The sequence below is a fragment of the Chiloscyllium punctatum genome, chromosome 27, assembly GCF_047496795.1.
Source record: "Chiloscyllium punctatum isolate Juve2018m chromosome 27, sChiPun1.3, whole genome shotgun sequence".
NCBI classification, from domain to species: Eukaryota; Metazoa; Chordata; class Chondrichthyes; order Orectolobiformes; family Hemiscylliidae; genus Chiloscyllium; species Chiloscyllium punctatum.
Window position 1 is genome coordinate 37243775 of NC_092765.1, and position 13678 is coordinate 37257452.

At 39.9% G+C, this 13678-nt stretch overlaps 1 protein-coding gene across 1 annotated transcript in view; it reads right to left on the bottom strand.

The window, feature by feature from the left end:
- Positions 1 to 6291: 6291 nt before the first annotated feature.
- Positions 6292 to 13678, bottom strand: part of angpt2b (angiopoietin 2b) — a 246509-nt gene continuing 239122 nt past the window's right edge. Inside the window, exon 10 of the mRNA XM_072548528.1 lies at positions 6292 to 9314. Coding sequence (XP_072404629.1) covers positions 9154 to 9314 — 161 coding nt within the window. The 3' untranslated portion in view covers positions 6292 to 9153. The remainder of the gene's footprint in view (positions 9315 to 13678) is intronic.

Consider the following 13678-nt stretch of genomic DNA (forward strand, 5'->3'; position numbering starts at 1 on the left):
GACCGTGGATGGTATCCCGAACATATGTGGACCGGGGCGATAGGACAGTATCAAGGGATGTGGAGGTGTTCTCAGGACTCGATTCAAATCCCTGCCATGGCAAATAACAAAATCTGAATCCAATAAAGATTGGAATTAAGAGTCTACTGATAACCATCTCGGGAAAAAACCCATTTACTTCACAAATGTCCTTTAGAGAAGAAATTATAGAATAATTACAGAGTGGAAACAGGCCATTTGGCCCACCAAGTCAATACCGACCCTGCGAAGAGTATCCAGGTCCATTCCCCTCCACTATTACTCTGAATAATGCATCTAACCTAAACATCCCTGAACACCATAGGCAATTTGGCTTGGCCAATTCACGTAACCTGCACCTCTTTGGACGGTGGGAGGAAACCAAAGCATCCAGAGGAAACCCACACAGGCACAGGGAGAATGTGCAATCTCGACACAGATAATCGCCCGAGACTGAAATTGAACCCGGGTCCCTGCGCTGTGAGTTAGCAGTACTGAGCCACTGTGCTGCCTCCAATCTGCCATCCTTACCTGGTCTGGCCTACATGTGACTCTCAATTCCATCCAGGACAATTAGCAATGGTCAACAAATGTTGAACTAGCCAGTAATGCCCACAAATCATGAATGAATTTTAAAAAGTCATGTTACTCAGTATATGCTATGGTGACATTTATACAATCTGGCACAGCAGGTCAAAGATGGGAGGCATAATGAGTATTGCGTAACCAGATTTGACCTGTACAATGTGATGCCTACAGCCATATTTGAGGCATCGAGTCCTCTTCAGTTCTGGTATAAGACATAATTAACATGCAGCACAATACTCCACCAATCAATGGCACCCTGTACCATAGGGAAGTCTGCAAACATTTTAAACCCTTGTGTCTACTCTGCCTGCTTGACAAGAAGGATTGAAGTGAAATTATTTCTTTCTGAATAGAGAGCATCAGTGACCTTATTTTTATTCATTCAAGGGATGTGGCTGTCATTGGCAAGGACGCAGTTACAGCCCGTTCCTAACTGCCATTGAGGAGCTGAATTTGAATGACAACTACAAACTGGGAGAGGTTGTTAACATCTTCAGCACACAGCCAGAAGGGAGCCAGACACATAGACGTTCACTGCCACAGTCACCTTGACAGTCACTGATTATGTGATCCTTTCTCTGTTTCAAGCCTGTAATTCAGGCTACAGCAGTTGGCAGAATTAAATAATGGCTTTCTTAATGAGGTGGAGACTTCTCAAACATTGGTTATCGCTGAAGTTCCTGCTGGAGAATTGCTCCCTGAATACCCTGGCTGTTACGATCGTGGGTTCAATGTGTTGTTTAATATCAAATTCAATTTGATTGCCGAATGTAATATTACGGGACTCCACAGAACATTCTGCAACAACCATTTGTTTCAGCTCAGTCTAGATATACAGTATCTTCACATTAAGTTAGGATTTCTCCTTCCTTCTAGCTCTGGAGGACTTAATACTGAGGAAGTCAATCCAGGTGTTCCCCAACAGGAAACTCTGGATGAATCAGGACATACAGAACCTGCTAAAAACCAGGCGTGAGGCCTTCAGATCAGGAGACCCACTCAAATATAAGGAATCCAAGTATAACCTTCGCAGAGCCATTAAGATAGCCAAGGACCAATACTTATCCAAACTAGAGACCCAGACAGACATCCAGCGACTACAACAAGGACTGCATGACATCACAGGTTCTAAAAAGAGACAATGCAAGACAGCAGACAATGACACATCCCTCCCAGATCATCTCAAAGTCTACTATGCTTGCTTCAAGCAGAACTTTGGCAGAGAGGTAACATCTATTCTGACAAGTCGTGACAAACCTATCCCAATACTCACTGCATCATAGGTCCGATCAGTTTTTCTTCATGTGAATCCAAGGAAAGAGATGGGACCAGTCACAGGCCGTGCACTCACAGTGTGCGCAGATCAACTGGCAGAAGTCTTCTCGGACATCTTCAATCTCTCCCTGCAGCAGGCCACTGTCCCTGCCTGTTTCAAGATGGCCAACATCATCCCTGTGCTGAAGAAGACTCATGCAGCATGTCTCAATGACTACTGCCCAGTGGCCCTAACGTCAGTGGTCATGAAGTGCTTTGAAAGACTGGTCATGGTATTAATCAACTCCAGCCTCCCCACTACTCTTGACCTACTCCAATTTGCCTATCGGACCAACAGATCCACTTCAGATGTCATATCACTTGTCCTTTTCTCCTCCCGAGAACGTCTTGACACCAAGAACAGTTACATAAGAATCCTACTCATTGACCACAGTTCAACCTTCAACACTATTATCACCTTGAGACTGATTACTAAACAAAATGAACTTCGACTAAATCTCACTCTCTGCCACTGGATCTTCAATTTCCTGATCCACAGGCCACAATCAGTAAAGATTTGGAACAATATTTCATCCTCACTAACACTCAACACTGGAGCCCCCCAGAGATGCCTACTTAGTCCCTACTGTACTTACTGTACATCCATTACTGCATCGCAAAATACCAAACTAATGCCATTTACAAGTTCGCTCATGACTCCACCGTAGTCAAATCTCAGATGGCGATGAAACAGACTACAGACGAGAGGTAGAAGACCTAGAAAAATGGTGCACTGAGAACAACCTAGCTCTCACTACCAGCAAAACCAAAAAGCTCATTATTGACTTTCATTGGGTTGTTACTCATGCCCCCCTACACATTAACAGCACAGAGGTGGAACGAGTGGAGAGTGTCAAGCTCCTGGGAGTGGTCATCCACAACAAGCTTTCTTGGACTCTTCATATGGATGCACTGTTTACAAAAACCCAACAATGTCTCTTCTTCCTTAGGCAGCTGAGGAAATTTAGTATGACGGTGAATACCCTTGTCAACATTTATAAATGCGCCATCGAGAGCATTCTGTCTGGATACCTGGTATGGCAACTGTACCATTCAAGATTGGAAACTGTTACAAAGAGTGGTGAATTCAGCCCGGACAATCACAAAGGCCAATCTCCCATCTGTAGAATCCATCTACCAGGCCCGCTGTCAAGGAAAGGCTGTCAACATTCTCAAAGATCCATCTCACCCTGGCAATGTTTTTCTACAACCTCTACCATCGGGAATAGGTACAGAAGTCTGAACACATGCACCATCTGGTCTTGTAACAGTTTCTACCCTACTGTTGTTAGAATACTGAATGGACTCACAAACTCTTAACATTTGCCAGTCTTTTTGTTTTTGCCACTGTTTACCTATTATTTACTTATCTATGCTATTTAACTCTGTGATCTGGCTGTATTGCTCACAAGACAAAGCTTTTCACTGCACCTTGGTACCCGTGACAATCAATTCAATTCAATCAATTCAATTCTCTTCAATTAATCAGGTTATTCCAATATCATTTCCACATCATCCTTCCATATGCTTCTGATATTAATCCTATTATTCTATGTCGAAAACCCTCTGTATCTTCCTCCTTCTCTCCTAACAGCTTATCCTAATGTGCCTGACCTCTGCTTATTCTTCTGCATTTCCCCAACTTTGGCCTCACGTTGATTGTCCAGTCCCTTTGCCCCTTTACTAATGCCTGTGCCTTTAGGTATCTGGGCTCCAACTCCTGGAGATCTGTTTCTAATTACCTCATTCTTACTACGCACCATTCTTGAACTAATTTCTTTCATCAAATATTTAGTCAATGACAGTTTGCTGGCACCAACCCAGGTAAAACTGCAATATTTTGAGTACAGATTGAGCCTGGTTGATGGTGTAATTTAGCATCTACTACTCAAAATAAAAGTAACCTTTAGCAAACTTAAGCTTGTTTTCATCATATCACTTTTTTCTTCTTAGATTATTGACTCCCTGCTGGTGTTCAGTCTTATTTGTTGATCTTTGATGGAACATTGTGAAGTGATTGCCTGAGAGCATTGGTCAATATTGACAAAGTCACTATTTTGAAAACATTTTACCTTTGACAAATGCTGAAAATCAATTTATCCCTGACTTAACATGAATATACATTTCAGGGTAACAGTCTTTCTACAAATTTTAGATGACAGAGCAAATGCTTTTGTGAAACATTGGATCTAGCTCCAAACAAAGTCACATGATTCACGAAGTCATGTTCAACACTGTGGTCCTTGCTTCTGCTGCAGTCCTAATGGCAAGAGCTAAGTGATTAAACACACCTTGCCTTAATTTATTTCCCTCCAGATTACAAATGAGAAACAGATGGCTCTCACAAATTATTGCTAATGAAATGCTTGTCAGTACTGACAAACATCCTATTTTACAAAACAATAGTGTCCACATATTAAAAAACACAATTTTTGTTCAACTTCTCATTGCTAAACAAGTCCAATCAGTCACACACATGTGCTGTGGCCAATTGCACAGAAGGAATAATAGATTTAGTTATCAGAATGTGACAGAGTGATTTGTAAAAGCATATTCTCTGACCATCTCCTGTAAACAAGGCAATTTTGTGCTAAAATTATTTTGTATCAACCTATTGAATTTTTAACTAGGAAGTATATCATAATTAAGTTAGAAATTAGAGGAAAGAGAGTGTTGTGGAGGTTTACGCATTAAATGGAATATTCACCATAGAAACCATTTGGCACAACAAGACTGTCCTGGTGTTTACGCTTTATTTAAGCCTCCACCCATCCTTCCTCATCTAATTCTATCAGTACTACCCTTCCCTTTTCTCTAATTTGCTTAGCTTGCTTCCCAGCACAGTGGCTTAGTGGTTAGTACTGCTGTTTCACAGCACCGGGGACCTGGATTTGATTCAACCCGTGGGCGACTATCTGTGTGGAGTTTGCACCTTGCCATCGTTGCCATTGTGGGTTTCCTCCCACAATCCAAAGATGTGCAGGTTAGGTGGATTGGCCAAGTTAAACTGCCCATAGTGTTCAGGGATATGTCGACTATGTGGATTAACTATGGAAATGCAGGGTTGCAGGGATATTGGGAGGGGGGGGGGGGCTGGATCTAGGTGGGATGATCTTCAGAGAGTTGGTGTGGATGCGATGGGCTGAACGGCCTGTTTTCACACTGAGGGATTCTATGATTACCGTTAAATATAACAACGCTATTCACCCCAATTACTACCTGTTATATTCTCACCACTTGACTTTCCTGTCAAGAACCTCCCTTTGAATTCAATATTTGATTTGTAAACATTGCTTACAGGAGACATGAATACAAAGTGTTTTGTCTTGTATTCATCAGATAGGAAGCAATAATTTATGCATTATGAGAAGAAAGTGCTGATTGTTTAGATTAGGGTTAACATGAAAATGAATTCGGAACTGATAACTCATAAAGTTCAAACCAGGCAAGTTAACTGATTGGTAAGAGTCCTACCCACAGGAAGCAGCAGGGATTGGTTATTTTCTTCATTGGAGAACATGCAATCTTTGGTCATATTGTTTGGGCTTGCAAAGAACAGAGCCTTGTGTGCAAACAAAAATAGCTTCTGGCACACTTGGTTGAATCGCACAGCAAGCCCAATTAAATACATTTCTGGTTTAATTCAGAGCACATTCAGGATTATCCAATAAATGTGGTCCAAGAGCAGAATCACATCTAATGTTGGAGATTTTATTCTAAATTTTGCAAGCATGGGGTGATTGAGTACAATTGACATGCTACCTGTGTTGTTTGAAAGAGTCCACCAATCATTAGGACAAATGGCCGCTGTAACTGACATCACACCAGCATCGGAATTCATATTTCATTCCACTCATTTCTGTAGCAGGCAGAACATTTTCTTTTTGTCATGAAAGTAGTATCCCGTTAACAGAGGCTATCATTCATTTATTTACTGTGAAATGGTATTGTAAGTCAACCACAAACAAATCAATGGGCAAATAGCTTCAAAATAATCCAAGCCAATCTCAAAAAGTGCAGTCAACGTATGAGATGTTTCCCAAGGAGTACAATAACCATATATGATAAGATTGATAACTTGTTATTTTCTGCATAAAATAAATTTGTTTGCCCTCTTGGTCCTTTCGTGTTTGTTTTTACGTCTTATGGTACCTGCTAACCATTTCCATTTATAAACATTTTTACAGGCAACAGGCCTGCTCATTGTATAGCAGTGTCATCAAACACCATAATGTGAGCAAGCGCACAGAAGGCTGGAGTGGGGATGGGGTTGACAATTGTTTTTGACCTACTGTGGAAATGGATTTCCCTCAATGTTATAGGAGAAACCTAGAAAGGTAGGATGGGGACAAATGACACTGACAAAACATGTTGGTGCTCTGATCACAGTATCGCCCTTTACTGGTTCACCATATGCATGATGGTCATAAGTAATTTTAAACAATATATATAAACTAGAATGTTGGTCAAACATCTGATGTATTACAGCTTTAATGCACAAAGGTCACAGCATTGTGATAATGATCCAGTTCTTTTGCTCGCAGACAGAACAGAGAAAAGCACAAATAGAAATTTGAACACTTGTAAAATTATTCCAAACACTGCTGTAAATTGTATGCTTATGCTTCATAATGTCTAAAAAGCAAAAGTATGCAAACATTGTCAATTCATTGTTTGCCAATTTATTTTATGTTCCTTTTTGTAGAGTAAGTAGCAGTAATATTTTCTAATATCTGAATATACTGGAAACACTGAATAATTCAGTTAAAATTAGTTAGAATTATGACCAATGAATCAATGTTTGTAGTACTCTTTATTTCAACAATCTGATATAGAAAAAACAATCTTTAAGCATAACCTAATTCTTGACTTTATGCTTCAGATGACTTAGTAAGTCCTAAATCATGCTTATAGGTTAGGTCTGTGGTGATGTATTTTAACAGATTCTCATTTCTGGTAATCACGCTTTCTTGGTTCTGTTAAAGACAGAATGAGTATAATTCAGCACAGTTTTGGTTTTCTGATCATTCCTTAGGCATGATGTGTCATCCATTGTTGCTCCACCTGTTTATAATGATTAACCATTGCTATTGGCACACTCTTTATATTTTACTTGGAGCGACATTCCAATATTCCGACACACATCTGTGTTGTACTCTGCGCAGAGAGGCCGTGTGAAATAAGAGATGAACAATTACAAACTGGTGTTCCTTAATTAACACTTGGCAGTGGAATTGTTAATCTTATAAAAAATGATAATAAAAACTTGCCAATCAACTTTTTTTACAAAAAATTAATCATTTCAAGCTGTGTCGTATTCTCAGTTCCCTGTATCTGTGCAGGGACCTGCCTGGGAATAGAGGCTGGGAAATCGAGTTGTCCAGAGGTTGTGCTGTAAAGCCGAGAAAATACACAGGTCACTCTCACATAACAGCTTGCAGCACTTTTGCAGTCAGAGCCAACAAGTTGGCCAATTGTTCTATCCTGGTACTGGAGAGTTCACAATGGAAACAGCAGGGAACATGGAAACAGTAGGTTTGATTTTAGTGATCAAAAGATTAAAATCAAAAGACCTTGGAACTCACGCAAGGTTTGTTCTTTCTCTCTCACAAAAGGTACTTATTTGTCTTTAACATCTTATGGGTATTGTTATGATATGCCACATAGGATGATATCCAATTTATGTGCTGTTAAGCATTCAAATCATGCACGTTCCACATTCAGTAGTATTTTAAAAACGCAGTGACCCCATATTGGAAGTAACAACAAAGGGGCTGGTATGCAGGCAAAAGTTAAACGATTTAAGAGAGTTAAAAATCACACAACACCAGGTTCTAGTCCAACAGGTTTACCTAAAAGCACCAGCTTTTGGAACTTCCAAATAAACTTGTTGGACCACAACCTGGCGTCGTGTGATTTTTAACTTTGGACACCCTAGACCAAGAGTGGCTCCTCCACATCATGATTTAAAAGAGTGTAGCCAGATGCAACTATCCCAAGTGAAACTGTATTTTTGGGGGGAAGCTTGAATTTCATTCCATGTTTAATCATGATAATGACCTTCGTGTTTTCTCCCAATTTTTGACTGATGAGAATCTGAGAAACAAAGTGCAATTGTCAGAGGCACAATTACCAATTTTAGAACTAGCTGCGCACTACAAAAGCAACAATCTCTCAATACTGGATCACAGTTGAACTGGATAGGTTTCCTCAGTACTAATACATGCAGTAGAAACTTTCACAGTAAATTGTCCAGCAGAGACTCATTGCAAAAGAATGAAGTGGCCAAGGCTTCATGCACTGAAAGATATTTAACCATGTTTTGATAAAGAGGTCCAGCATCAGGCTCTCCACATACAGCAGATTTAATCATCATTGTAATGAAAAAAAAGGAAACAAAGATGTCAAAAGCACAGTGAAACAAACAGCTGGGCATGCAGCAAATAGAACATCTGTTAGAATGCAAGTCAGCAGTGACAGCCAACATACAATGGGATTTTTTTTTGGAACAAGCTGTACATGTTGGCTGCTGTAGTAACTAAGCCTACCCAGAAAACAGGCAGTCCCCAAAAATATGAATGAGGCACAAATGGGTAAACATAAGAATGTAAATATGCAAAGATCCCTTTTCTCTCAAAGACCTTACTGGGAAAGCACAACAAAATATGTGTTGCTCATTAAATAGTTAAACATGTTATATTTACGCTATGGTTTGCTTTTGCAATGGTCTTATGCTTCAAAAGCTACTGAAGGAGAAAGCAGATGTGAAGCTTGATGCATTGGAGACAGCATTGAAGGCAGCTGACAAAGAATGAAGACTTTCAAATATACTTTGCCCTGAATCTAGATTATGTCAATGGGCAACACATTCTTTGCATCATTCGAGTTGAACAGGAGAAGTCCCGAGGGGATTTTCTATTTCATGAACTAGTTCAATGGCAAGTCACTTAATATTCTCCTTTCAGCTTTCCGCCGAGAGTGTCCTTGTCAATCTTTTCACCACTGAAGAAATGCAGCAAGGCTTTTTTCAAAAAAAAAATATTTTCTAGCAAACTGCAGGCTGGAGGTGCATAGCTATGATGGCAAAGCCTTTAATATTTATATCCCACCAGTGTGTGCTAAACAATTTTTAAAAAAACTGTAATCAGTGGTTGTGCGGCAGATGCAGAGTATCCCGTACATGCGAATGGCAAATTCCATGAGCTGTTCCAAAAAGCAATGCCGATGCATTGATCAGAAACCTACAGGCCGGATCATCATTGTGGTGGACTTGAGGGAATAATGTGATCCTTTCCAGTAGTGCCACTTGATCCCATTAAAGCGAATTGTGTTCATCCCACCTGAATAATACATGCCATTCAAGTTAGAAGGGCCACAGGCCTGAAACCACCATCCTGCAGACAAAAACAAACAAATAAAACAATGTTTACAGAGTATTCTTCATAATACCACAGGCAGAATATGAAATGATGTGGATAGGTGACTGTGATTGCTTGTGTAGTGAATTCTCAATTTGGGCTATACCACCTGGCAAATATTCCATTTAATTCAAGGGCAGTGCAAAATTACCAATAATATTATTTTAGTTAACTGTCATGCATGCAACCCGCTTCCTCCCACCCTGCCCCAGGAACTCATTCAAAGATGTAGCTTTGGCAGAGGGGCAGAAACCATTGGCATGGTGAATCTATTCTTTAAAATTCATTAATAAGATGTGGACATTGTTGGCTAACCCAGAATTTATTGTCCATCCCGAATTGCTCCAGAGAGCAGTTAAGAGACACCAGTCTGGAGTCACATATAGGCCAGACCAGATATAGATTGCAATTCCCTTCCTAAAGGAGACTAAAAAGTCAAATGGGGTATTCCTGACAATTGACAATAGATTCATGGTCTGCATTAGAATTTTAATTTCATATTACTTTTTTAGTTGAATTTAAATTCCACCATTTGCCATGGTGGAAGTCAACTCTGGCTTCCTAGTACATTACCTACCACTCGGCCATCACTTTCCCATTGAATAAGAGCCAAAGAACAATAGCAGCAAGAAAAAGTGTAGCAATTTAATGTGGAAATGTTAGAACTATACAAAGATATCTTATCTGGGAGAAAACATATCAAGTTGCTCTGAAACTCAGCAGCAATTGTTACGTCTCACCATAGCACAATCTGTTATTCAGTATCTGCAGGTGCCACATCCTATTTGTGAGGAAGTATACACTCGTCATTTTCAGTAGGTGTGCCCATGAATCGATCTAGCTACATTTACACACAGGGCAGGTTTGCTCTCATGAATGGGTGAAATTAGTGGGAAAATTGGATAACTAGCAAAAACAAGAACAAATTCAACGGTGTTTTCTGGGATTGGTTGGATGTATGGAATGCATTCAGTAATGAGAGGTATGATGTTATGTATTTGGGAAATCCAAATAAAGCAAAGGAAAACATAATTAGAAGGTATTGCTTCTAAGTTGTTTTTTCTTAAGTGCCTAACGCTAGCAAGAGCATTGGGAACACCATAATTTCCTAAATATATTGGTTATGAATTGCATATTCACGAGAATGATTCTGAAGTTCACAAGGTTATACTCTGAGGACATTTGCACAACCTAGAGTTTAGAAGATTAGGGAATGATCGATATTGAGGTCTTTAAAATGATAGGGATTCAATTGAGTGGATACAAAGAAACAAGTACCTTGATTTGTATGAAGTAGAAAAGAGATCATTGCAGAATATAAAGTAAAGCAAAGTCTCCATAGTTCCAGAGGACCATAGGGCTGCTCTCTCGTTAGAGAGAGATGACTGGTGATGGTTTAACCTGAGGGTCACCACATCTCAGGTGATGGATGAGATTGAAGAGACGAGAAGTTCATGGTAACGTCAGCCAATACAAGGAATTGAATCCATGCTGTTGATGAAACTGCATCACAATCCAACCATCCATCTAAATGAGCTAAAATTGTATTTACCTACACAATATCAGGAATTCAACAGACCTAATTCTTTAAAGAATGATTCAAGTAATGACACATCATCAATTTTCTCATGTTGATATTTTAGAGCTAAGAGCTCAGACACAGTAAACTCAAACTTAGAGGCATCTAGGAATAGAGTTCTCATTTGCTTATTGGTTACTAAGTCTTAAAGCCAGGACTAGCTTCACTGGTTTTACACATGGTGATAAATAATAATTTATGATGCTGGGAAAGGTCCCTAACATTGGTTTTATGAACAAGACAGAGAAAAGACTACAGACTTTACATTCTGAAAGACTTTATAAACTGAGAAATATTGGATCCAGTTGAAAATAGGAATTCAAGATGATCGTTTGATGGGTCATAAAGACTTTCTCCCGATCAGGAACAATTGGGCTGCCAGAAATGTGGACAAGATAACTGCTCAAAATTTCATGTCAGACAGTCATGCCACAAAACAGTGCTTTGAAATCAGTCAAAAAGTGTGGTGCTGGAAAAGCACAGGACGTCAAGCAGCAACTGAGGAGCAAGAGAATTGATATTTTGGGCATAAGCCTTTCATCAGGAAGGACTTATGCCCGAAAGGTCGATTCTCCTGCTCGTGAGATACTGCTTAACCTGCTGTGCTTTTCCAGCACTACTCTGTTTGACTCTGATCTCCAGCATCTGCAGTCCTCAGTTTCTCCTACTGGTTTGAAATGACCATGGTCATCTTCTAAATTATAGAAATGGTTCTTAAATCCAGTTTTCAGCTGGAGATCTTTTCTTAACATTACTTTCGCATCTTAAATGGACACTGGAATCTGGGAAGTGAATAGTTTAAATTTTTAGAGGGGAATATTAAAATAGAAGAACAAAATGACAGTACAGAATCCCCACAGCATGGCAACAGGCTATTTGACCTATCACCTCCATCCCCAACCCCATTCACCTATTGTACTCTTTGCCACCTTTTCCCCCGCGCCCCCATTTATCTCTCTACCCTGAAGGTTTCTTACCTCTATTCCTGATGAAAGGCTTTTGCCTGCAACATCAATTCTCCTGGTCCTCAGCTGCTGCCTGACTTGCTGTGCTTTTCCAGCACCACTCTGATCTAAACTCTGTTTTCCAGCATCTGCAGTTCTCACTTTTGCCTGTTTGGCCCATCAAGTCCACCTCAAATGTCCAAGGAGCATCCCACCAGACCCAGCCCAGCACCGTGTAACCTTGCATTTCTCACAGTTAACGTACTGAACCTACACGTCCCTGAACACTATGGGTATTTTGGCACGGCCAATCCAGCTAACTTGCATGGCTTTGGATTTTGCTTGTAACAAGATATTACAATAAGCTTACAGCAGCTCACAAATAAAGGGCTTTCATGAAGTGATTTTGGAAAATCTAACCTTTATTTGTCAGCAAAGGTAAACTTAAAAATTATACTTCTCGGCTAGAAGAGCAAACAGCACAAAATATTCAGCTTGCTGCAGATTATGTTTGCTTGTAAAGCTCTTCTTGCAGTACTTGAAAGCCACACAAAAGCAATCAACAGTAGTCCTCAAATAGAATATTACCTTTTACAACACTGGGTAAAATTGTTACTGATGCTATCTGAATGTGAAAAGATGAATGACCCAAGAAGCATTTGATTAATAATATCCGTGAATTGATATACAGAGAATCACATACAAGTCTTTTTTAGGATTTTGAAGTTTGGAGAGTTACAGTAGACAGGATGATAGTTGAATCCATTCCTGTGATGCTGTTTTTTCAGTAGATCTTTTCTTAGCTATGGAACTAGAGAGATATAGGAGCAAAGAGAAGGAAAAAGTGCCTGAAGAGCAAACTTTGCCTTTATTTCTAAATAAAAAGATTTCAGAAACAGAGTTACAAAAATGGAAGATAATGAGAACAAGGTAAACATATTTCCGTTGTACTGGATCATTTTTCAATATAAATCTATTTCTGCTGGCATTGCAATGTTGCCATTATTAAATAATGTTTGCATGAGCTAAACACTTCAACTGTTCACAACTTCTTAAAATTCTTTTACGGAATCTAAGTTCTCTGACAAGACCAGTACTTGTTGGACCTCCCAAATTGCTCTTGAATAGTATGACTTGTTAAACCATTTTAGTGGGAAGGTAAGAGTCAACAGCATTGCTGTGGGTCTCCCTCACACATACAATGCCATACTCTCATCCTAATCACTATTAAACCACTAGAGCACACACTTTACCTGCCATTAGCTATATCCCATCTATTATTCACTACTACTTTGACTCCAGTGGCCATTGTAGGCCTACATCTTGTCATTGTCTAATTGGGAGCAACACATACACACCAGCAATCAGACAATTATAAACAGTCAGCAAATAAAATTCATGGAGGCTGCAGTGTGCCCCACAAAGCAAATTGACTCTCCAATGAAGACCAGTGACTATTTCAGATTCTATAATTTTCTGCTGCACACAGATGTTATCTACTGGAACCTGCTATCAATGAGGTGGTGTGACTTGTAGCAGCCGACCCAGCAGAGCACTGTCCTGGACAATGAGAACTTCCTCCTCCGTAATGTCCTTGGAAGACTGCTCCCAATACCTCTGTTCCTCAGTACGTTGCCTCATTGTGCAGCACACTAGCATGATATGCACAATCTGCCTGGACTATTGTGAAGCCCCCCTCTCCTACACCAGTCCATGTAGCAGAACCCTCATCTTCCATAGCCCCATTGTCTGCTCTACTCCAGCATGAACAAAGCCTATGCAGCATTGTATCTGTTCTCTGCATTAGTCAGACGGTC